General features: G+C 41.9%; 1 protein-coding gene, 1 non-coding gene and 1 pseudogene across 2 annotated transcripts in view; 1 reads left to right on the plus strand and 2 right to left on the minus strand.

Moving 5' to 3' along the window:
• Positions 1 to 15266: 15266 nt before the first annotated feature.
• Positions 15267 to 15417, minus strand: LOC125094605 (small nucleolar RNA SNORA62/SNORA6 family). Its single transcript, XR_007125614.1, has one exon. It is a non-coding gene; the product is annotated as a small nucleolar RNA SNORA62/SNORA6 family (small nucleolar RNA).
• A 3128-nt stretch (positions 15418 to 18545) lies between these two features.
• MOB1B (MOB kinase activator 1B) overlaps positions 18546 to 23528 on the plus strand; it is a 47468-nt gene continuing 42485 nt past the window's right edge. The window contains exon 1 of the mRNA XM_047719481.1: positions 18546 to 18950. Coding sequence (XP_047575437.1) covers positions 18937 to 18950 — 14 coding nt within the window. The 5' untranslated portion in view covers positions 18546 to 18936. The remainder of the gene's footprint in view (positions 18951 to 23528) is intronic.
• On the minus strand, positions 20862 to 21048 carry LOC125094456 (uncharacterized; annotated as a pseudogene).

Consider the following 23528-nt stretch of genomic DNA (forward strand, 5'->3'; position numbering starts at 1 on the left):
CCTCCCATCAGCCCTCAGTTTGTTTGCTATGATTAAGAGTCTCTTTTGGTTTCTCCTAAGACTTTTTTTTTCTTTTTTTAAGTAAAGTGATGGAAGTTTATTAAGCAAGGATACGGAAAAAGCTCTTGAGAGTGAGAGGGGTCCCAACAGGGTTGCCACTGAGGACCTTTAGGGTTGGTCTTTTATAGAAAGCTAACCGTGGAACTTAAATCCTTTTAACATCTCTATTGATATCACCATTGATATCAATTGTGACACCTTCAATGCCTTACTTCCTTTTTAGAATCTGATTATTTGTTGGTGACAGGTGATTATCATAAAAAGACACCCACCCCACACACCTAGGGCTGAGTGGTCAGGTTTGTTCCCTTATCTCTCATTTCCCCACACCTCCACATTTTGGGTTTTTTTTTTTTTTTAAGATTTTATTTATTTATCTGACAGAAATCATAAGTAGGCAGAGAGACAGGCAGAGGTGGGGGGGAAGGGGGCTCCCAGCCGAGCAGAGAGCCCGATGCCAGCCTTGATCCCAGGACCCTGAGATCATGACCTGAGCCGAAGGCAGCAACTTAACCCACTGAGCCACCCAGGCATCCCAAGGGATTTCTGCAAGCCTAATCACATAGCCCCCTGTCTGTCTCCCTACCAGTTCCCTATTTGTTCTCCCCTCCCCTATAGGAACCTTAACTGCCATGAGGGAATGGGACGGTGACCACTCTTGCCCCTTCCAGCTGAGAAGGGACGGCATGAGAGTACAGCAGTCAGAGTACACCCAGGGGTTGGTCAAGAGGTCCATGCTATGGCTCCAGAGAGATGTTGCAAGGTAAGAGGAGACACAGGCATCAACAAAGACAGAGAGAAAAACAAAGACCAATGATTATTCCCACCAGCAAAATGGCATCTCTGAAATATTGACCCAGGTCTCCAAGCCAATTGAACAATCCAAGAGAGACCCTGATTTTGTCCAGCTGGGCATGAATGTCATTTATTAATTGTGAGACTTTACAGGAATTGCCAGTTATATTAAAACAGCACATGTGTGGAGCCTTTGTACAACCTAAGTGATGCTGAAGCAGGAGTCAGTGGTTGCCTGATTTTCTAGAAATCCTGCCCTAACTTCGCTTAGTTCTTCATCTAGAGCATTTAATGGCTGGGACGTGTCATTTAAGGTTCTGCTGAGCAGGCAGACCGGTTGTTTTACCTCATAATGTAAGATTTTCCCACGTGCCGGCAGTCCCATCAGGGAGAGGGCCAAGGCTGCTGTTTCCCCAACAGCCATACCAGCACAAAATAAGGTCCATCCTCTAGGTAGGTGTAAGTTACTAAGTGGGGATGGGAGGTGTAGAGTAAAGTTGCATGAGTAGTAGGCTCACTGCTGGCTATGCACAGGCACTTGGCTTGGATTATATGCTCTAGACGAATTGGGGGCCTGTCCAGCAGGGAAGGATCCTGAAACTGAGTAGCAAGACTCTTGCTGAGTTGCAAAATTTCGGCCAGGGTGGCCCCCACACATACCAGGCTGTTGAAAAGCAAGCTTTGTTGGGGAGTTACTGCTGGCAACATAAAATCGAGGTTGATTCTTGATACTTAGAGCCTTATGTATCCAAAAATTGAATGTAGCCAATAGTTTCACAGGGTTTGGTTTACAGGGACCTTAGTGGGAAAGGAATTTTATAGGCAGTATCAGGAGATCCTTTTTGCATTTTTATACAGGTGTATTTTCCTGGAACCATTAACATACTAGCGGCCAATTGTATGGTATAATTCTTATTTTGCTTGCAGGATCGATCTGTTAAATTGGTGAAACGGACAGTGTTGGCCGTTTTGTGTCAGTAAATAACAGTATTTTTCTTTTTCCATACTATTGGATCAATAGGCAAGGAGCAGTTAGACCAGCATTGGACATGTAAGGGTTCCCCTACAGTTACATTAATGGCCTGAGAGGTTAAAATAGAACATTCTGTCATAGCCTCTATATGTATATTTTTTCATAGTAAAAGTAACCCCAAAATCATGGCTCTTGGGCTCACCTGCCTCGTTTTTTGAATGGTAAACAGAGGTCTTGTATAGATAGGCTCACAGGAATAAGTGGGAGGATCACCAGCAGGACTGTCGAGGACTGATATCCATTTGTTTTCTTTTTTTTTTTTTTAAAGATTTTATTTATTTATTTGACAGAGAGAGATCACAAGTAGGCAGAGAGGCAGGCAGAGAGAGAGGAAGGGAAGCAGGCTCCCTGCTGAGCAGAGAGCCCGACGTGGGACTCGATCCCAGGACCCTGAGATCATGACCTGAGCCGAAGGCAGCGGCTTAACCCACTGAGCCACCCAGGTGCCCCTGATATCCATTTCTTAATATGGGAATGATGAATCCAGGACTTGAGACCCGAAATTTTAGCAGCAGTGGGAATAGAGAGAATGACAGCATATGGTCTTTCCTATATTTCTTCCATCAAAGGGGAATTAGTGGATTCCCTGGCTAGATTCCCCAGCTGATATATGAGTTCCTTTTTCCTGTGGCTGTTTATTTGACAGTTGTAGTTGTTGCTGAAACTGAGCTAAAGGTATCCTATGTTTAATTTGGGCATCTGTCTCTGGGTCAAATAGAAAATCACTGGTTAGGAAGGCACGTCCATATCACAGCTCATATGGACTAAGTCCTTGAATTTTGGGAGTATTTCTTATTCCAATTAACGTTACGGGGAAGGCTGAAGTCCAAGAGAGCTGGGTCTCCTGAGATAACTTCCTCAGGTGTTTCTTTAGGATATCACTTATTTTTTTCTACCTTTGTTGAGGATTGAGGTCTCCAAGCACAATGTAAGAGATAGTCTATTCCCAGGGTCTTCAATACCCCCTGCATGACAGTAGCCTTGAAGGAGGGACAGTTATCACTTTGCACACTCTTAGGCAATCCAAATGTAAGTATTATTTCATGAGGCAAAACCCTTATTACTTCCTGTGCTTTTACAGTCCTGCATGGAAAGGCCTCTACCCAGTTGGTAAATGTATCGGCCCATGTAACAGACACTGGAAACCTCTTGATTTTGGCACGTGGGTAAAGTCTAACTGCCAGTCTTCTCCAGGGTAGCCTCCAGTCCTTTGTCCGGGCATGCAAGTCTTCTGCCAAGAGGATTGTTTCTGAGACAAACCTCACATGCTGAAGTTACTCGCTGAACCATTTTTGACAAATTTTTCCAGTAAGTATTTTTTGACTAATTGATAAGTTTTGTCTCTACCCAGATGAAAAGCCTGATGTAGTGGTTTGATGACCTTCCGACTTTGTGAGCCAGGTAATAGGGGTTGCCCTGGATCGGTCTGTAACCAGCCTAGGGGCTGGAGACCTCCTAAGACTCCTGACAAAGATTTTCTCCTTGATCAAACTTTAATCAGTCTTTCCTGAGCCATCTTCTCAACCAGGTTTTGACCTTTAGGCTTCTGGGTTAGTCTTTGTATTGCCCAGTTTTAGCAAGAACACTGCTAAGTCAATTTAGTTAGGAACCCACCCTTGATATCTAATCTTTCTAGATACCTGAGTAAATTCCTTATCCTCTCCCGCTCCCCACGTGATGCCTGATCGCCCAGGGCTTGCCTTGAATAATAATCCTGTCAAGTTGGTTTAGCCAGAAATTTCCTTTTACCTTTGATGTTTCCTTGCAGTGATTTTCAATTCACCGACCCCCTCCCTGCTCCCTGGCTATAAATCCCCACTTGTCCATGAACTATTCACTTCTATACCCTATCATTTTCCTCTATTGCAATAATCCTGAATAAAATCTGATTTTACCACTTTAATATGGTTCTGGTGTTTCTTTGACGCTGTGTTGTTACCTTATATGGCAAAAGGATATTCAGATCATACTAAATTAGGGGTCTTGAGATGGGGAGATCATCCTGGATTATCTGGGTAGGTCCAATATAATCACAAAGATCCTTAAAAGAAGGAAGAGAGAGACGGAAGAGTCAGAGAAGGAGAGGGGATGACAGAAACAACTACTGGAGGGATAAAGGGCCTTGAGTCAAGGACTGTGAGCACACTCTAAAAGCTGGAAAAGGCCAGGAAATGGATTCTCACCTAGATCCTCCAAAAGGAAGGTAGCCCTCATGAAACCTTGATTTTAGCCCAGAGAAATCCCTTTTGGACTTCTGACCTCCAGAAATGTAAAATAATATATCTGTGTTGTCTTAGCCCACTAAATTTGTGGTAATTTGTTTTAGCAACAATAAAGAAATGGATAATGTGGTCTTTTAAATACCTCCCCTCCTCTTTTTTTTAAACATGATAGACTACCACATTATTTTTCTGTACTTTGGTTTTTCCCCCTTACTAATATATCTGGAAGATAATAATAAGAATAATAATAATTATAATAATACTTAGGTATAACTTTTTTTTAACTTTTATTTTCTTTTAAATAATCTCTATGCCCAACATAGGGTGTGAACTCATGACCCTCAGATCAAGGATCCCCTGCTCTACTGACTAGCCACGCAGGTGCTCATGAAACCCTGAACGGTCAATTAAAATCAGATCAGATAGATCTGCCACATTTATCTAACAGTTGCAGAGTATTCTCTTTATTTTACCCTATTTTAAAAAATTATCTTGTGATCTTGTTCTTAATGAATTCCAAGAGCCGTTTATAAAGCAAAGAAACATACAATACGGGGCGCCTGGGTGGCTCAGTGGGTTAAAGAAACATACAATACATCTGAAATATGTTGTAAATATTCACTCTGGTTTGTCAATTTAAACATTTGGTTATTAATATTTTTCATTATTGGGAATTTTTTTCATGTATCAAATTTGTCAGTTCTGCTGTGAATGGGTGGATTTGGATTCTGGAGTTATGTCAAGCTTGGAAAGGCTTTCTCCCTGAGGAGATTATAAAAAAATTTTTTAATGTTTTTTCTAGCATTTTTATGGATTCAATGTTATGTTTAAATCTTTGAGCCACTTGAAATGTAATGTGGTATAAAAAATTAATGAAGGTAGAGATCCAAGATTTTTCTTTTTCTTTTTTTTTTTTTTTTTGGTTTCTAATTTAAATTTTATTTTTATTTTTTTTTAATTTTATTTTTTTTAATTTTTTTTTTAAGATTTTATTTATTTATTTGTCAGAGACAGAGGGAGAGAGAGTGAGCGAGCACAGGCAGACAGAGAGGCAGGCAGAGGCAGAGGGAGAAGCAGGCTCCCTGCCGAGCAAGGAGCCCGATGTGGGACTCGATCCCAGAACGCTGGGATCATGACCTGAGCCGAAGGCAGCCGCTTAACCAACTGAGCCACCCAGTTTATATATTTTTTATAAACATATATTTTTATCCCCAGGGGTCAGGTCTGCAAATCGCCAGGTTTACACACTTCACAGCATTCACCATAGCACATACCCTCCCCAATATCCATAACCCCACCCCCCCTCTCCCAACCCCCCTCCTCCCATCAACCCTCAGTTTGTTTTGTGAGATTAAGAGTCACTTATGGTTTGTCTCCCTCCCAATCCCATCTTGTTTCATTTACTCTTCTCCTACCCCCTTAACCCCCCATGTTGCATCTCCTCTCCCTCATATCAGGGAGATCATATGATAGTTGTCTTTCTCCGATTGACTTATTTCGCTAAGCATGATACCCTCTAGTTCCATCCACGTCGTCGCAAATGGCAAGATTTCATTTCTTTTGATGGCTGCATAGTATTCCATTGTAGATCCAAGATTTTTCTGATGGTTATCCAGTTGTCCCAGTATCATTTACTGAATAATCCATTCTTGTTGCATTGACTTTATATATTTTTTGTCTATATCTTTCTTTCTATTCTCTTCCATTGATCTAGCTTATTTTTACAGCATTTATTTATTTATTTATTTATTTATTTTTAAAGATTTACTTATTTATTTGACAGAGAGAGAGATCACAAAGGATCTCACAAAGTACGCAGAGAGGCAGGCAGAGAGAGAGAGGGAGAAGCAGGCTCCCTGCTAAGCAGAGAGCCTGATGGGGGGCTCGATCCCAGGGATCCAACCCTGGGATCATGACATGAGCCAAAGGCAGAAGCTTAACCCACTGAGCCATCCAGGTGCCCCTTTTCAAGCTTTTAAACATTATATCTTTATACTGTTTTAACTTCTGGTAATCTGCTCCCTTCACCCATTATCCTTTTTAGAATTTCCCTGGCTAAACATGCACATTTCAGTTTTCCTGGAGAAAACTGAATTTTATTGGTACATTTGTTGGGTAGAGAATTGCATTAAATTTATAGTCTAACTAAAGCATTGATTCTTCATATAATAGTGCCTTCTTTTCATTTATTTAAATCAGATTTAAATTGATTTAAATTTATTTGTGCAAGCACATATTGTGTGCTGTGAAATGACATTCATTTAGACTTTGAAAGACATTATTAATCATGGAAATCAAGAGCATTCTCCCCACAAGGTAGCCAGTGGCCTCTGACATGGCCTTGGTAAAGGGTATAGTCCAAAAATTGATGAGTTACTGGCTAAGTCAATCATTGCCCCCATCCTGGCAATCTGAATTATAAATGCAGAAACAAAGTAACAAATTGTCAGTTGGTGGCACAATGGGAAAAAGTAGAAACATTGATTGTAAACCAGTCCGTATCAATGCAGAGCATAATAAGGCCCACAAATTCTGCTGCTGATGACTCCAGAGCTGTTTTGAGTCTAGAATCACCCATCAGGTCTCCTTGAGACCTATTTGGCCCTACTAAGGCACCAGTTTTGAGGTTTCTTTGACATTCATTCATTCTCCATTGTTGTTCTTTGAGATTGTACAATAATTTCTACTACGAATGACCTGTTGAGTAGATTTATTATTCTTAAAAAAAAAAAAAGGATCCAAGAGGAGATACCTTATAATTACATATCAGTTTATAAACGCTTTCTCTTATAGTATCTCATTTACTGTATCAGTAACCCAGTAAACTACTGAGCTTTGGAGATAGAGAATTTTTCGGCCACTTAATCATTAAAAGCAAATAACTCCCAAGGCTGAAAATCTGAGGCTGACTTTCAGTAATATGAGGCTGTCTCTGGAGAATGTCTAGAGACAATTTTTTTTTTTTTCTAATGTCTTCTAAACGTGGTTGGACGCGAGCGTGAGATCCCAAAATCTAATAATAGTCGATTTCCCACCACATTGAGGATGAAGCTGGCACACAGAGAAAGGCAGACTCAAGGGAAACATAGAAAAATGGAGCTGGATTCACTGAATTAAGGCCACCTTGAAACCTTTCCAATTTTGAAACTTCATTTCTGTTGACCAATAAATGTCCTCATTGTTTCAACCAGAAATAGCTTAGTTTTCTGCCGTGAGTAACTGAAAGCATACTATCTGACATGGTATCAGTTAAAATTTTTACATGTATTCCAAAACCTGAGAAAAGGGTCTTGGGGGAAAAGAAAAGCACCCCTGATTGGGGAAGGAGAGGTCTAGGAAGTCTGGACAAAGGACGCTGCCTTGTCAGTTCATGGTTATGTGTGTAGAAGTTGGTGTAGGGCAACAGACGGACTGGAAGAGGAGGCAAGAGAAGAGGAAGGCAAAGAAAAATAAAGATAAATTTCATGTACTTACTAGCCCAGCTCCTTCTAAGTTGTTTGAATACTTTCAACTTTGAAAGGAAACTTAGAGCATCGTTGTCAACCTGCAGATAAAAATAGTAACTGCTGGTTTTTATAATTAAATTTCAAAAAGCACTGTAGTAAAGCAGTGTTTCTCAAACTCCGGTTTTTCTCATAACATGTTTAAATATTTGTCAAGTCTAAGTCATGGCATGTCTAAGTCCTATTTTTACCTAGTATTTTCTTTTAAATCAGTAGTAACCGAGGGTTATTTTGCCCCTGTGAGGACATGTGGCCATGTCTGGAGACATTTTTGTCATTACTGGGTGCTACCGGCATCTAGTAGAGAGAGGGCAGGAAGGCTATTAAAAATCCTGTAACACACAACGTGGCCTCCCACAACCAAGAATTGTCTGGTCCACAATGTCAGCAGTGCCAAAGGTGAGAAATCCTGATTTAAATCAGCTTATTTTCAGGGTACCTGGGTGGCTCAATTGGTTAAGCATCTGCCTTTTGCTCGGGTTGTGATCCCAGGGTTCTGGGATTGAACCAGGATCCCTGTGTCTGTCAGGGCTCCCTGCTTAGCAGGGGGTCTGCTTGTCCCTTTCCCTCTGCCCCTCCCCCATGCTCAAGCTCTGTCTCTTGCTTTCCCTCTCTCTCTCTCTCTCTCTCATATAAATAAAATCCTTTTAAAAAATCAGCTCATTTCCCCCTAAACTTCATAATACTAACATTTATTGAGCAACAGTGTATTTTGAATATCTAAGTGCCGAATATGCAATATCTCATTGAATCCACACATTAACCTCTTATGTAAATATGACTATTAAACCTATTTTACAAGTGAGAAGACTGAAGGTTACTTAATGTCCAAGATCTAACAGCTAGTAAGTAGATGAACCTGAATAGTATGATGCTAGAGTTCCTGAGCTTAATCAATGAGATCTACTTTCTATTACTACTATAAATGAAAACGACCATCACAGACCTCATGTAGTAGAAGAAAATATAAATAAATTCAATAAAAGCACAGTGTTATTAAGCTCTAGCTGAATATTTTTGCCTACTGAAGTCTCTGGATCTAAAGTCTGCAGCTCTCTCTTAAAACCAGAGACTAAGAGTTAAACAGGTGTTAAAGACATACTTTCTCCTCGATATAATCAGAAGAAATGAAAACGAATTTAAAGGGGAATAACGTTCCTAATATGTGACTCAATATTATATAATGCTGTGTTTGTAAACAACTTAACCAACTTTTCAGTAACACAAAGCCCCGAGACATTTTGATTCCCCATGAATTCGGTAGTACCTGGCTTCAAATTCTGAATCTGTTACTTACTACTGGTGTTGTATTAGAGGTGATTTAGTATCTTCATTCATAGAACTGGGACAGTAGCATCTGCCTCAGAGGGGTGTGGTGAGAATTAAATGAGATACAGAGTCTTGCAAGATTCCCCAGAGAATTACACAGCATAAAATAAATATTAGTTCCCCTCATTTCCTGAAGATTCTGTGGTCTCTTTCCAGCCCTGGCTTAGATTTTCATATGCTTCCACGATTATATAAGCTCTCTAAAAGCCATGGCAGGACAGGCAGCCACAGTTGGCTCCAGAGTGTTAGAGCAAACAAAGAGCTGCTTTCAGTCCCATCCAGAGTAGCTACTAAGGCCTCTTGGGAGGCACCGGCCCTTTGAGCCATGCTGTGTAGCCACCAACCACCCCTTCCCATCTCCCTGCCCCCTGTGACGGTTGTTGATGATCCAGGGAGGATTTATGGAAATTGTAAGCATGAAGGCCTCGTGACAGTGAATTCTAATAGATGTCACAAGTCCCTGGAGGTTGCTGGAGGGAGGAAGGAGGACACAGAGAAGGAGGAGCTTCTGTTCCTAGGAGCAGAGTGTGGTTGCACATGCGCTCGTGAGCACACCCCCCACCAACACACACACCTGCTTCAATTTTAGACCTGCCATTTGACCATGTAGTCGTTGAGTTATGCTTAAAGACTATATTTTCAATATTCCCAGCACTACCTATAGAATTTAATTTGGAACTCTGTGGTATCGAGTAAAGCAGAGTTCAACAGAGCATTGGAATTCTTTTTTTTTTTTAATTTTTAAATTTTTATTTATTTTAATTTTAATTTTTTTATTTTTATTTCTTTTCAGCGTAACAGTATTCATTGTTTTTGCACCACACCCAGTGCTCCATGCAATCCGTGCCCTCTCCAATACCCACCACCTGGTTCCCCCAACCTCCCACCCCCCCCACCTCTTCAAAACCCTCAGCTTGTTTTTCAGAGTCCATAGTCTCTCATGGTTCACCTCCCCTTCCAATTTCCCTCAACTCCCTTCTCCTCTCCATCTCCCCTTGTCCTCCATGCTATTTGTTATGCTCCACAAATAAGTGAAACCATACGATAATTGACTCTCTCTGCTTGACTTACTTCACTCAGCATAATCTCTTCCAATCCCGTCCATGTTGCTACAAAAGTTGGGTATTCATCCTTTCTGATGGAGGCATCATACTCCATAGTGTATATGGACCACATCTTCCTTATCCATTCGTTGGTTGAAGGGCATCTTGGTTCTTTCCACAGTTTGGCGACCGTGGCCATTGCTGCTATAAACATTGGGGTACAGATGGCCCTTCTTTTCACTACATCTGTATCTTTGGGGTAAACACCCAGTAGGAGCATTGGAATTCTTTTCTGCTTCGTGGTCAGAAGAACTTTTTTGTCTTTAGGCTGTGACTCTGGAATTTCTTCACTACTTGATTCCTGATAACTTTACTCTTCTGAAATATTGCTATAATAAGGCTTGAGATTTCGTACCATAATTAGGGATGATAAAAATACAAATACAACTAGAATTAATGCACAAAATTCAGAATATCTCCTCCCCACTAGAATATAAACTTCTGGGGGTCAGGGAGTTGGTTTTGTATGCTACTATACCCCCCCAAGCGCTAACATAAATAACTAGCATATGGTTAGTACTAATAAATATTGTTGAATGAACAAGTGAGGGTTCATATTACAGTCGTTGGTTGTAGCAGTCAACATTTCCTTTGTTTACACATGTATTTTTTCATGTTTCTGGGCTTTACATCTGTGGCATCATCGTTGCCTTCTCTCTGCCTCTCACTCCTCTATCAACCCTTCCTGATTTGGAGAAAGTCTACTAACTCTCTAAGCCTTGCTTCTTTGGTGAGAGTCTCTATGACCCTTATCTTCCTTCTCAAATTCACTCTTTCCCCAGCTGAGCTCCTGTAGCCCTTTGCACACAATCCTATTAGATTTCGTGCTATAATTATTTGTTTATAAGTCTGCCTCTGGCAGTAGAAATGAGCTCCTTGAGGGTTGTAATGTCTTTCTTTTGTATCCTCATCCTTGGCATGGTGACTAGTTTATGGCAGATCTTTAATAAATGTTACTGACGGACAGAATGAATGAATTTTGCAAACGAGGGATCCTCTATCCTCAGGGCTCTAGAAAGGTCTCAGATCCCTTGTAAGGAGTGCATTACAAGATCACTTCCTTTAAATGTTTTATTTTGGACAGGAAATCTTGTTCACTATGGTTTCATTCTACAAAGTCCTTCCCCTGTACTCAAATGGAATGATTAGAGTGGAAACACAGAGTAGAGGCTATAAACAAAGGATTTGGAAAAAGTGGGTCAGATTTCAAGGTGGGACTGATTATCCTGGGTTGCTTCTCCATAGATGCGTCCTGGTTACCCTGACGCCATACAAACCTTAAAAGTAGTGATATTTTGGGACAGTAGAAATATTTCTCCCAAGAAAAAAACAAATGGTTTGCCTCTCTGGGCCCAGATTCCTGCTGGTGCAGTACAGGGGAATTGTGTAAAGCAGTATCTCATGTCTCTAGCTATAAGAGGATTGGGGCCTGCTCAGGTTGCTATGGTTGTGACCATGACAACTGTGAAAAACATGAGAGAATGCCAAGAAGAGGGTGCGGTAATGACCATAAGCAAGGGAGAACAAATGGCCAGGACTAGGGACTGCCTAGGGTCCCTAGAGTCCAGTGGTTGTATAGGCAGGGAGTCAAGACTATATTGGAAGATCTGACTTCCACATTTCTTTGTTCACATTGATACAAACCCTGAATGGCTCTTAACTAATCTCTATTATTCATCCATTTTGCTTTAAGTAACTCTGAGGAGGGGAATGGAGATGGGGGAAGCAGCCTAAGAACATTGGGCATAACCCAAAGGGCTTCAGCTCTTGAGAATAGGCACTATTTAATTAAGCCAACTGTGAATTTGTGTGGGTGAAAGTAACAGCTGCTGATTCTTAGGATATTTTTAAGTTGCAGCCAGTTGGGATACTCTCCATGCCTATATATGGTCCTTCATGCTCAAGGACCTCATGGAGATGGGTGGGCTGAAAACATAGACTCCTTGAAACTGTACCATCATCTCTGGGTCTCTGACAGCACATAAGCAGCTTGCTCTCAGGGAAACTTGAGCAAGGTTAAAGGTCAAGCTGCACATTTGACATACTCAGTGGTGACTCTTTCATTCTCCCCCCACCCCCACGCTGTTGCTAGGCCTCTTTGAGGTTAAAAGAGACTTATTTGTTTAGTCCCCATACGCTTTCAAGCTGCTTAGCTACCGTGTCTTATGTACAACGGTGCACTCCAGGCAAACAAATTTTAAGGGCACAGCACACTGAAGCGGCAAGCCAGCCTACCAGACCGAGCCCCCTGAGCCCATGTGCTGTACGAAGCAAACCAAAACACAGCTGGTAGAGTTAATTTTAGACTTTCTAACCTTGGCAATGTCCTCTCAATTTGGGCAAAGCAGTTTTGAATAGGTTCAAAAAGGACCCTTCCTCTTCCTTCTCCCAATGCAGCTGCCTGGAAAAGTGGCTACGTTGTCTAAGTTTAGTGGGAAAAACAATTAATTATGGCCAGTAATAAACTTGACAGATCAAGAAATTCAATATTTATTGAGCAGGTGCAGAGTCCATGCAAGAAATCTTTTATGATTTTTCTCCTGTGAACTAAGATTTTAACAATTGTACTGAAAATAACACTAAAAAGTTCTAAGACTGGCTTCTCAAAAACAAAAATCAATTTCAATGTAACAGTGCTTCAGAACATGAAAGTGGGTTGGTAATTATAAGAGGGTTAGTAGTTTTATTAAATCATGCTGTTTATAAACACAACAGGATTTAAATGCAAGAAGTAAATATGTACTAATCGTTTTTTTCCCCCCACAAGATTGTATTTATTTATTTGACAGAGAGAGAGAGAGAGAGAGAAAGAGAAAGACCACAAGCAAGGGGAGGGGCAGAGACAGAGGGAGAAGCAGTCACCCTACTGAGCTCAATCCCAGGACCCTGGGATCACAAACCGAGCAGATGCTCAGATATAAGGCAGATGCTTAACTGACTGAGCCACCCAGGTGTCCCTGTACTATTCATTTCTGAATTCGTAGGATCCAATTCTCTGACAACCAAAAATAGGTGAGGTCCCCTTAATATACGCTCACATATAACATGGAATTTTCTTTCCTGAAACTTATACAATTTTTAATATTCTTTTAAAGATTTTATTTATTTATTTCACAAAGAGAGATTACAAGTAGGCAGAGAGGCAGGCAGAGAGAGAGGGTGAAGCAGGCTCCCTGCCAAGAAGATATCCTGACACAGGGCTGGATCCCAGGACCCTGAGACCACGACCCAAGCCGAAGGCAGAGGCTCAACCCACTGAGCCACCCAGGCGCCCCACAATTTTTAAATTTGCTTTTATTTATTTGATTGCCTATATTTCCCAATGACCTACAGGATTCATAATTTTTTTGCTCCCAGAGGCCGTAATAGACAATAAATTCTTGTTCAGTGGATAAATGATTTGCATTTCATCATTGTCTTAAATTTAGCCTTCTATTACGCAAACCTCACCTTCAAAAGAATGAACAGCTTGAAGGGAGGGTATTGGCTTAGTTTTGGAATCAATGGAAGATTTCTTCTTCCATTGTAATACATTAAATAAGCTTTGTGTTTTGATACTTTATGGCTTTTAGTGATAAATGAATGCACTGAGAGACACCAAGCTTCATGAACCAATCTTTTATATTTCTATTCTTTCCCATTATATCAGAATAATAGGTCCTTGAGAAGTATTTATAACCATACACTGGATTGTGAATAATCATACATGGTTGTTTTTAATGAAGCAAGGTATAGAATTAAAATCTAAAGAGCATTAATAAGGGTTAGGTTAAATTGCTAGGTGTGTTAAGTGGGATCGTGTAGGATGCCAAAATTCATTTAGCATACATTCATTCTAATTTAGGTCATCCTGTGAATGGGGGGGGAGGAAATAGGATTTACTGAATTCAGACTGTACTTATTAGTTATATGATTTTGAGCAAGTTACATACGTAACCTCTTAGCATTAATTTCCTTACCTATAAATGGAGGGAGTAATACCTAACACCAACAGTATGGGGCTGGGTAAGGAATAAATGACATAAACATATTTATAAACATGGAGGTAAACAGGGACAAAATATGTGAAAAACTTAGCGGAGTGACTAGACCATCAGAAATATTCAAAATATTGGGGCTCCTGGGCGGCTCAGTTGGTTGGGCAACTGCTTTCGGCTTGGGTCATGATCCTGGAGTCCTGGGATCAAGTCCTGCATCGGGCTCCCTGCTCAGCAGGGAGTCTGCTTCTCCCTCTGACCCTCTCCCCTCTCATGCTTTCTCTCTCTCTCTCTCAAGTAAATAAATACAATCTTAAAAAAAAAAGAAATATTCAAAATATTGCAGCTATAAAAACAATCTTATGTAATAAACTAATTAGATGGAATAATTACTACATCAGCCTAGATGTTATATAACCAAAATACTGCTGCACAACAGAATGCATTTTATCAGGTCATGACAGGTTTGTTGCCCAGATGTACTTTTTCTAGTATTTGCTGTTCAGGTATCCATTCTTTCAAAGTCAGATCACGTTCCTGAATCAGAAGGGATCAGCTACCCAAGAAATACGGATGCCCAGATTTAGCCACAGGGTTTGAATTCAGTGTTTCTTCTCTCTGGCATTGATGGCATTTGCTTTTGCCTTTACATGTAAAAGAATATCTTAATATATAGGCAGAAAAAAACCTGGCATAATGAGGGCAAGGAAAGAATGCTCCAGTCCAAAGAATCATTGTTTATATCAGTAGATTTTAAGTTCCTATCATTAATAATACTTTTCTTGGCCTCTTCAAAAGGAGACCTGCTATCTATTTTTCTTTTTTATTATGGAAATTTTCAAAGCTAAACAAAAGTAGGCAGGAGAATATAAGGATCCTCATGTACTTATCTATCTGACTTTGACCACTATCAACTCACCACCAGTCTCATCTCATCAATACTCCTAATTCTCTCTTCTACATTATTCTGAAGCAAATTCCAGGCATATTATTTCACCTGTAACTATTTCAGCATATATTTATAAAACGTATGGGCTCTTTAAAAAAAAAAAACAAAAGCATAACTACATCATCATCATCACAACTGGGTAAATGGTGATCAGAAACCAGAGATATCGGGGAAGAGAAGTAAAGAAAGAAAAAACCCAGATGCTTACAGGTAACACTTTGCTTTGTCTATCCTTATTGGGCATGTAAATTCCTTTTTGGAAGCCTATCTTATGGCTTCATACCTTTTGTTTTTTACTTGTAGCAAGAATTACTATCAAACTCCACTGACTGGGCCAGAGACACTTGTGGTATTAGCAAAAGACTCACCCCTCGTGTAGCGCACCACCTACACTTGTGAATTCTCTGGCCTGCCAGCCTCAACTCTGAGCTCTAACAATGCGCGGGCTTCAAATACTGTTTACTTGCTGAGGTCTGCATTAATGTCTCTAGTTCAGATTCCTCCCGCCCCCCCTTGGCACAGTAGTCAAAACTCTACTTGACTATTTCCATGTCTAATAGACATCTCGAAGCTAACATATCTAAAATGGAACTTTTAGTTTAACCCCCAAATTGTGACTCATATCTTCCCTGTTTCGATAAATGGCTGTTTCAATTAGTTGCTAAAGCCAAAAATAATTGGAGTAATCTCTTTTCCCCAGCCTCCACAATCTATCACCAAGTGCTGTTGGTTTTACCCCGAGATTATTAATTTCTTCTATTATTAATGACACTACGCTAAACCAAATCACAACTGAGAAACAACTGGACTATTAGAATAGTCTCCTGGTTTCCCTTCTGACTTGTTGGCTCCCTCTAGTCCATTCTCCACAAGAAGGGAGAGTGATCTTTTCAAAATGTTAATCACGGATCATGAACTGATAATTGCTGAAGCTGCAGGATGGATTCATTATATTAATTTCCTCCCCTTTGTATATGTTTAAAATTTTCCAAATTAAAAAAAATGAAACGTTATTCAGATTACCTTACCCCAGCCTGCTCTCTGTCTCCATGTCCAGCTTTATCTGATGCCATTTTTCTTGCTCACTCTGCCCAGGCCATAACCTTTCAGCTCTAAAAACTCTTTAAGCTCTTTCTTATCTTAGAACATTTGTGCTTATTATTTTCTCTACTAGAAAATGCTCATCCCCTCACTCTTTCTAAGACTGCTTCCTCCTCTTGTTTCAGGTCTTAACAAAAATGTCACCTCCTTAGAGAGGCTTTTCTTAAAAGTATTTTTTAAAAAAGATTTTATTTATTTATTTGACAGAGAGAGAGAGAGAGATCACAAGTAGGCAGAGAGGCAGGCAGAAGGGGGGGGGGGAGGCAGGCCCCCCGCTGAGCAGAGAGCCCAATGTGGGGCTCTATGTGGGGCTCGATCCCAGGACCCTGGGATCATGACCTGAGCCGAAGGCAGAGGCTTTACTCACGGAGCCACCCAAGCACCCCAAGAGGCTTTTCTTAACCACGGCATCTAAATTAGATCCTCTCCCTTCAGCATTGCTATTACATTATTCTGTCTACTTCCCGTCTTCCCACAATGTATAACTATCTTGTTTGTTTACATTTACATATATAAATATACTCACTTATAAATTTGAATGAATCTTTTTAAAAAATATTTAAAGGCATACCCACACATGTTCTATTCCATTTACGTTATAGTATCAATTCTTGGAAAAATTGGTAAATACAGATTTTAATCATCTTCCTTCATAAATAAAGATTTACAAACAAAATAATTTTGATCAGGGGAGTAACTTCTTGAAATTTTAAGAGGACAGTGATATGAAATATGAATTGGGGCAGGTGAAATTGTTATTAGAAACGTCTATTTGAATATACCCTCTATTTGATTCTAAATTTCCCAATGCTTTTGAAGCTGAGTAATTTTAAGTGACAGCCATGGTTTGATTTAAATGTTTAACCTCTGGAATTATATTCTGTATTATTAATACGAAACCTCTATCATTTCTAAGACCAATATATTTAAGTTTTATCAGCTGTTAATTTCAGCCAATTCTCCTTGAGATATGAAAAGAAGAACTCAGCAGGTAATTTAGCAGATTCTCTCCTCTGCTTATCGTTATCCTGGTTCAGTGTCATAGAATTCATTTAAATTGTGTTAGAACAAAAGCAAAAGCTACATAAGTCAGCTACCAAATCAGGGAGCAGATGGGAACTGTCCGCCAGACATTTGAAGGACAACCCTGACACGACAGAACTTTAGAACTGGAGGATATCTTACAGATCATGTAAAAATTCAAGGCCCTCATTTTAAGAGGGATGAGACTGTTGTTGTAGCAGGTTAACTGATTTACCCTTCCCAAACGTAATTTCCTAATCTGGTAATTCAAGTTGTACTTTCCGAAGACCCTTAGGAATTATATAGTACATTAGTAGTACCAAATCAAGATCTGGGCTTCTGTCACAAATCCATTATTTTCACTATATTAAGGTAAATCCTTTCCCCCCTCCTTTCCTCCATCTTTTGAGTCTTTAAGTCTTCTCAAATTATTCCAGTGACCACTGCTATTTCCGAGATAGCGTCAAGATTCCAATATTTCCTTCTGTTTTAAAGAAAATGGTTTGATTTACTGAGGTACTGAACTAATACCGCACAAACTCAACAGACTGTATTTCATATTGGCACTTCTTCCAAGTAACCCAACCCAAGGTGGGTTAATAGCTGTACATTATTTAAGTTTTGTTCCGATACTTTGAAAACTTACTTGTGGATTTGATGGGTGTTGTCAATAAAGAAGATGGACATCTCTAGTGTTTAATAAGTGGGTACTCAAAGCGATAATGTTGTGGTAGGCTGCTCATCAGGGGCAATGCTGATTACGCATTTATGGGGTCTAAGACCATTATAAACATTGGGCCTTCTGCAGCACAAAACACATGCAGTCTCCCTTATTTCACAGAGTCAGGGGGGTTCAGGGCCAGGCTTTATAATCTATTTAAGAATGCTCCACAGATCTTGCCTATGTCACTACAGCAGTTTTCCCAGCTACTGACGACAGCCTAACCCGCCTGCTGAAACAAGGCTGGACCCTGACCTCTCCTCTCCTAGTTCAGGGTTTTAAGACAGAACCATAAAACGACGGGGAGCTTGACTCCTTTCTCTATTCTGGCCAAACAACACCCACACATTCCAAACACATTAAACCTCCTCCTGCTTTTATATACTAGCAAAGGGACTCCATAACCTTTCATCATCCCTTGCCGCACACTTAGAACGGGCAGAAGCCCAAGTGGCGATCCCATCCCTCACTGCAAACCCAGACATCCCAGAGTGGAGCCCATTCCCTTCCCGACTGCTGAAACCCAGCCAAGGAGTTCGGAGCGCTCGGCCACGACCCCCAGCTGGGCCGACTGGCCTTGGCGGGCCTGGTGGTCCCAGCGCCCTGCTTGGGCGCGGTCCCGGGCTTCGAGGACGTCCAGAACTTGGCTGACCCGCAACCCCCGCCGGACGAGGGTGGGCGCGCGCCGCTCTCGCGAGAACTCGCGGAGTGAGGGCCGCGGGCGGGTAGAGGGTTGGAGAGGGAGGAGGGGGTGAGGAGGAGGAGGAGGTGGAGGAAGAAGGTGAGGAGGAGGAGAAAGGGGGAGGCGCGGCGAGCAGCTCGGCAGCCGCGGCAGCTGTTCTCTGCGGAGCAGGCGTGCGGCCCTTCCCCCGCCTTCTCCTCCTCCCCCGCCGCCGTCGGTGATTCAGGCCGTGCGCTCCCCACTTCCGCCCCCTCCGCCTGCCATTGGAACGAGCGAAGCCGAACAAGTTGTGGCCGTCCAGCAGCCGGCTCTTCCCCTCTTCCTCCTCTCCTCCTCTTCTTTTCTCCCTCCCTCTTCTTCCCTGGCCGCCGCCCGAGCCGTCGCCGCCGCCCGGAGGCCGAGAGACCGCCGAGCCCCCCTGCCCCTGCCGCCGCCGACATGAGCTTCTTGTTGTGAGTAGCCAGGCCCGGCGCGCGCGGGCTTTGTTCGGGTGACCAGGGCCGCGGGCCCCAGCTCGCCTTGGCCCTCGCTGCTTGGGCCGGGCGTTCCCATCCAGCAGGGCTCTGGGAGCCCGCCCGGTGCGCGGGCGCTGCCGGACTCCTGTCGCCTCCCCAGCCCGCTTCGAGCTCGCGTGGAGCCCTCCGGCCCCCAAGGAGGCTCTTGCTCCCCGGACCCCAAGTCCCGACACACCCCGGTGTGTGGATTGGTTGGCCCTGCATTTCTCCATCACCCCGATGTCTCTCCTTCCTCTTCTCTTGGGTTTGTGGGTTTAGCCGCCCAGCATAGATACCACCCACTCCCCCTTATGCCCCTTACGCGTCTCCTGCCCGGCGGCTCTGTCTCCGTTTCGCTTGCCCGTTGCATTTATCTGGGTCCAAGAATAGAAGATCGGGCGTTGTACTTTTCCCCGTCACCCCAGCACCCTTTTAACTTCTTAGATTTTAGGAGTGCAAAGTTGGGGTGACCAAGTCCTGTGGCTGTAACACCCTTAATGAGGCTGCTTTTGGGTCGGGATCCCATGATGACAGCCCCAGGGTCTTGGGGTCTGGAGTAGCTCCTTGCTTCCCCGAGGCGCCCTTCCTCCCAGTGTGCTCCCCTGAAAAGTACGGGCTTTATCTTTTTAGACAACCACCAAGTAGAAGTCTGAGGAGTGTGCCCTGGGGTCGATTAGGTCCGCTGGGGAGTGGTTTTGCAAATCGTTTGTAAATGCCAACTTAACGTCACATTTAGGGCTGGCCATTATTTCATTTACTTATCCTTTATTGTAGCCGAATTCGGGGGATGGGCAGAAAGCTGGGAGGGCCACTTAGGGGTATGGAGGCAGCAGACAGCCTCAGGTCGTCAGTAAACAGGCCATACCCTCTTGGAATTCCTCTTTTGAAAGCTTCATTGTGATTCACCTATGTTTAATCTGTGGTTAGAAAACTCATAAAAACTCAGATTGAAACTTGCACCATATACTCCTTTACTGTTGTGGACAGAATAGCATTTTTCTTCCAAACAGTAACAATAGCAGTTTTGTTCCGATCCTGTTCTTTCCCCACCTGTAATTTTTAGTCACTACATTGGCACTTGGATCCCCAGAATTTAACTAACCCTAATTTCACGTGTTCAGATGTAAAATATTAATCCTTTTTTGAGCAGTGAAGCAAAACTGAGTGATCACAGAAGGCTAAGTGGCAGGCCAGATTGCTGATGTTTCTCATAGGCACGAGAGGCCTGGCTTGTCTCACCCTGCCTCCCACACGTGAGTTTGAGTTTGTGAAATCTCTTTTCTTAGGCTCTAGAAGTTGGTGCTGAGTTTGTCATGTAGGTAGTGCTGGGTGAGAGGACCGAGTGACTTCTGAAAGACTTTGTTTATTTTAGATTGAATCAAGATATCCAGGTATCTCTGCTTGAAGCTTCTCATCTTGACTATATTTTACGTTGCTGTTGTTTTATTTCTTCAAGAGTTTAAAAGGTGCCTTCAAGATAGCCGTGTAGGTGATGTCCGTGACTGTTGCTGATGGGCTTATGACTCTTGGAACTCACAGCTAAATTGGTTGGAGCAGGGAAGAACCATATTTGGCCGAAACTAGGGGATGGAGAAGGTTTGGGTGGTATTTTCTGAATACAAATAGAACAGTATCCTTTTTTTACATGGCTCAGTATTTAATAGTTACAGAAATGCAGTGGTTTAGTTCATTTCTCCTGAAGCATACTAGTTATGTAAGAAAAATCTTGCCGTAACGAATGTATATATGTATAAGCACCCTTCAGGGTTTGTACTATTTGGAGCACAAGTTTTCAGTCAGGTCTCATGTAGCAGTTAATATTGTTCCAAAATATTTAGCCCTTGTGCTTGACAGTCCATAAAAATAAATCCAACTTGGTTTTGGTTTTTGTCCACCAGTAGTTTCAAATCTAAAGGGAAGACCTCGTAGATAGAAATAATTATTATCAGACATGAAAGAATAAAGTTTTGGTTATTTCCTCTATATGTTATTTAATTAGCAATAATCGCGCCTCGGATAAACCTCATTGGCTACGATACTGCCACTGCGCAAAGCTATCTATATGTTATTTAGTATAGCTTTCTGGATATTATTTCTCTACGGGTAGGTGAGCAGAAAAACTAAGAGTTGCAGGTTAGGAAATAAATATAAATATTTACCTCTAGTTCTTGGAATCCTACTTGTAAGGCTACTGTGAGTGGATGGAGCTGAGGAAAAAAGGGCCTTGTGAGATAGGTTTATGAAGGTGCTGACTCAGAACTCCTGAGGGCTTTAAGACAGAAGGGAAGAACTATTGATTAAAAAAAAATCATTTAGGGACACCTGGGTTGCTTAATGGATTAAGCCTCTGCCTTCTTCTCAGGTCAGGATCTCAGGGTCCTGGGATCGAGCGCTGCATCGGGCTCTCTGCTCAGCAAGGAGCCTGCTTCCTCCTCTTTCTCTGCCTGCCTCTCTGCCTACTTGTGATCTCCGTCTGTCAAATAAATAAATAAATAAATCTTAAAAAAACAAAACAAAACAAAACCCATCATTTAGCGTACCAGGCACTGAGGTAGGCACTGGGTATCATTTATGAACAAAACCAACAAAAATTCCTGTATTAGTTAAGCTTATGTTTTGGTAAGTGATCATAAACAGTGAATATCAGTAAATTATATTGCACGGTAGGAGGATGTAAGTGCCATAGAACAAAGTAGGGCAGGGTAAAGAGGTTTTTTTTTTTTTTTTCTCTTTGGTTAGGGAGATGAGGTAGATTAGGTAATCTCCAGAGGATGCCCAGATAATCAGCAGCAGTGATACCTTTTGTAGCTCAGAATAAGTTTGTACAGCATATGGAGATACGGCTGGGACAAAGCTTTGGTTGTGCTGCAGATTGGCCTTGTGTATCTTCAAGTTAATAAGCTAAACTCCCAAATGTACACAGGGAAACTTCACAGGAACTAATTTGATTTTGTAGACTCAAATCTTAAAACATCCTCAGCACCTGCTGTGTGCTAAGCATGGTGCAAGGCGTGGGACCCCAGCGTAGTTCAGTTCGTAAATGGTCATCTCTAATAGACTGTGATGCAGTCATGGGGGGGGTCTGAAGAATGTGGAGCAATTTGTTTTATTTGGGCTGGAGGAAGGCTTCGTGAAAGAAGTGATGGACAGTTAATGGAATCTGTAACGGGTTCTCTGAGAGGGTATGGGGAACTGGAAGATTTCAGTCAGAGGAAGCATCATAGAGATACGAACTTGCTTGTGAATTGTCCATTTTCAGGTTTGTCCAAGAGGCTGTGGAATTGTGGAGCTAGTTGGGATCCATCCATAACCTAGCTTGCTCAACCTTTTAGTAAAATGGCAAAATCACCGACATCAGGTTACTGGTATAATTATTGGCTCAGGTTGAATCGGAACACAGCCCTCTCAGGGTTTTTCTGGTCTTGGCATTTTATGCATATAACAACATCCAGGGAAACTTAGGATCAGAGTGAGTTCTCAGCATTTACTCAAAGTGTATTGAGTGTTCTCGATGTTTCTAGCATTTTGAAATTGCTAGTCTCTTCTAACCAATAGAATTTCACAGAAATATTTGACTTGGAAAAGACTGAGGTATTGTTTCCTGATGTAGGGCTTGGTTGGAACAGAGTTAAAACAAATACTTGTAGTTAACTTTAAAACGAAGCCTGGAGGAAAGATGGTTTAGGGATGTGAATGAATATAAACCAGGTCTGTTTCTGTATAGGAAGAAACAGAGATAGTTTGGGAAAATAAGGAAATGTTTATTGAGGATTGTGCTAGGTAATTTCAATTTATCTTTTTTTTTTTTTTTAGATTTTATTTATTTATTTGAGAGAGAGGGCATATGAGGCAGAAATGAGGGGCAGAGAGGGAAGCAGACTCCTGGATTCTGGGTGAGTAGGGTGTTGGATCTGGGGCTTGATCCCGCAACTCCAAGATCATGACCTGAGCCAAAGGTAGACTCTTAGCAGACTGAGCCACCCAGGCACCGCTAAATTCAGTTTATCTCTTCTAAAAAATAGCAGTGTAGGGGACACCTGAGTGGCTCAGTCCATTAAGTGCCTTCTGCTCAGGTCACGGTCCCAGAGTCCTGGGATCGAGTCCTGCATCGGGCTCCTTGCTTGGTGGAGCGCCTGCTTCTCCCTCTGCCTGCCGCTCCCCCAGCTGTGCTCCACTCTCTCTCTTATTCTCCCTAAGAGATAAATAAAATCTTAAAAAAAAAAAAATAAAAACTAGCAATTTAAAAACTTCAAGGTTAGAGTACCTGGCTGGCTCAGGCAGTAGAGTTGGAGCCGCATGTTGGAGGCAGAATTTACTTAAAAAAAAAAAAAAAAAAACCAAAAAACAAAATAAAACAAAACAAAAAACGGACAAGGCTGACCAATAAGACCCCTTTGGGAGTCCTTAACAATAAACTAGAGACAAGCGGCACTGGCATCGGTCCTCAAAACAATGCTGTGCTCCAGTGGAGAGAATTCAGTTCTATTATGCTCCAGGAGTAAGTGAAACCATATGATACTTGACTCTCTCTGCTTG

The sequence above is a fragment of the Lutra lutra genome, chromosome 2 (assembly GCF_902655055.1).
Source record: "Lutra lutra chromosome 2, mLutLut1.2, whole genome shotgun sequence".
Lineage (NCBI taxonomy): Eukaryota > Metazoa > Chordata > Mammalia > Carnivora > Mustelidae > Lutra > Lutra lutra.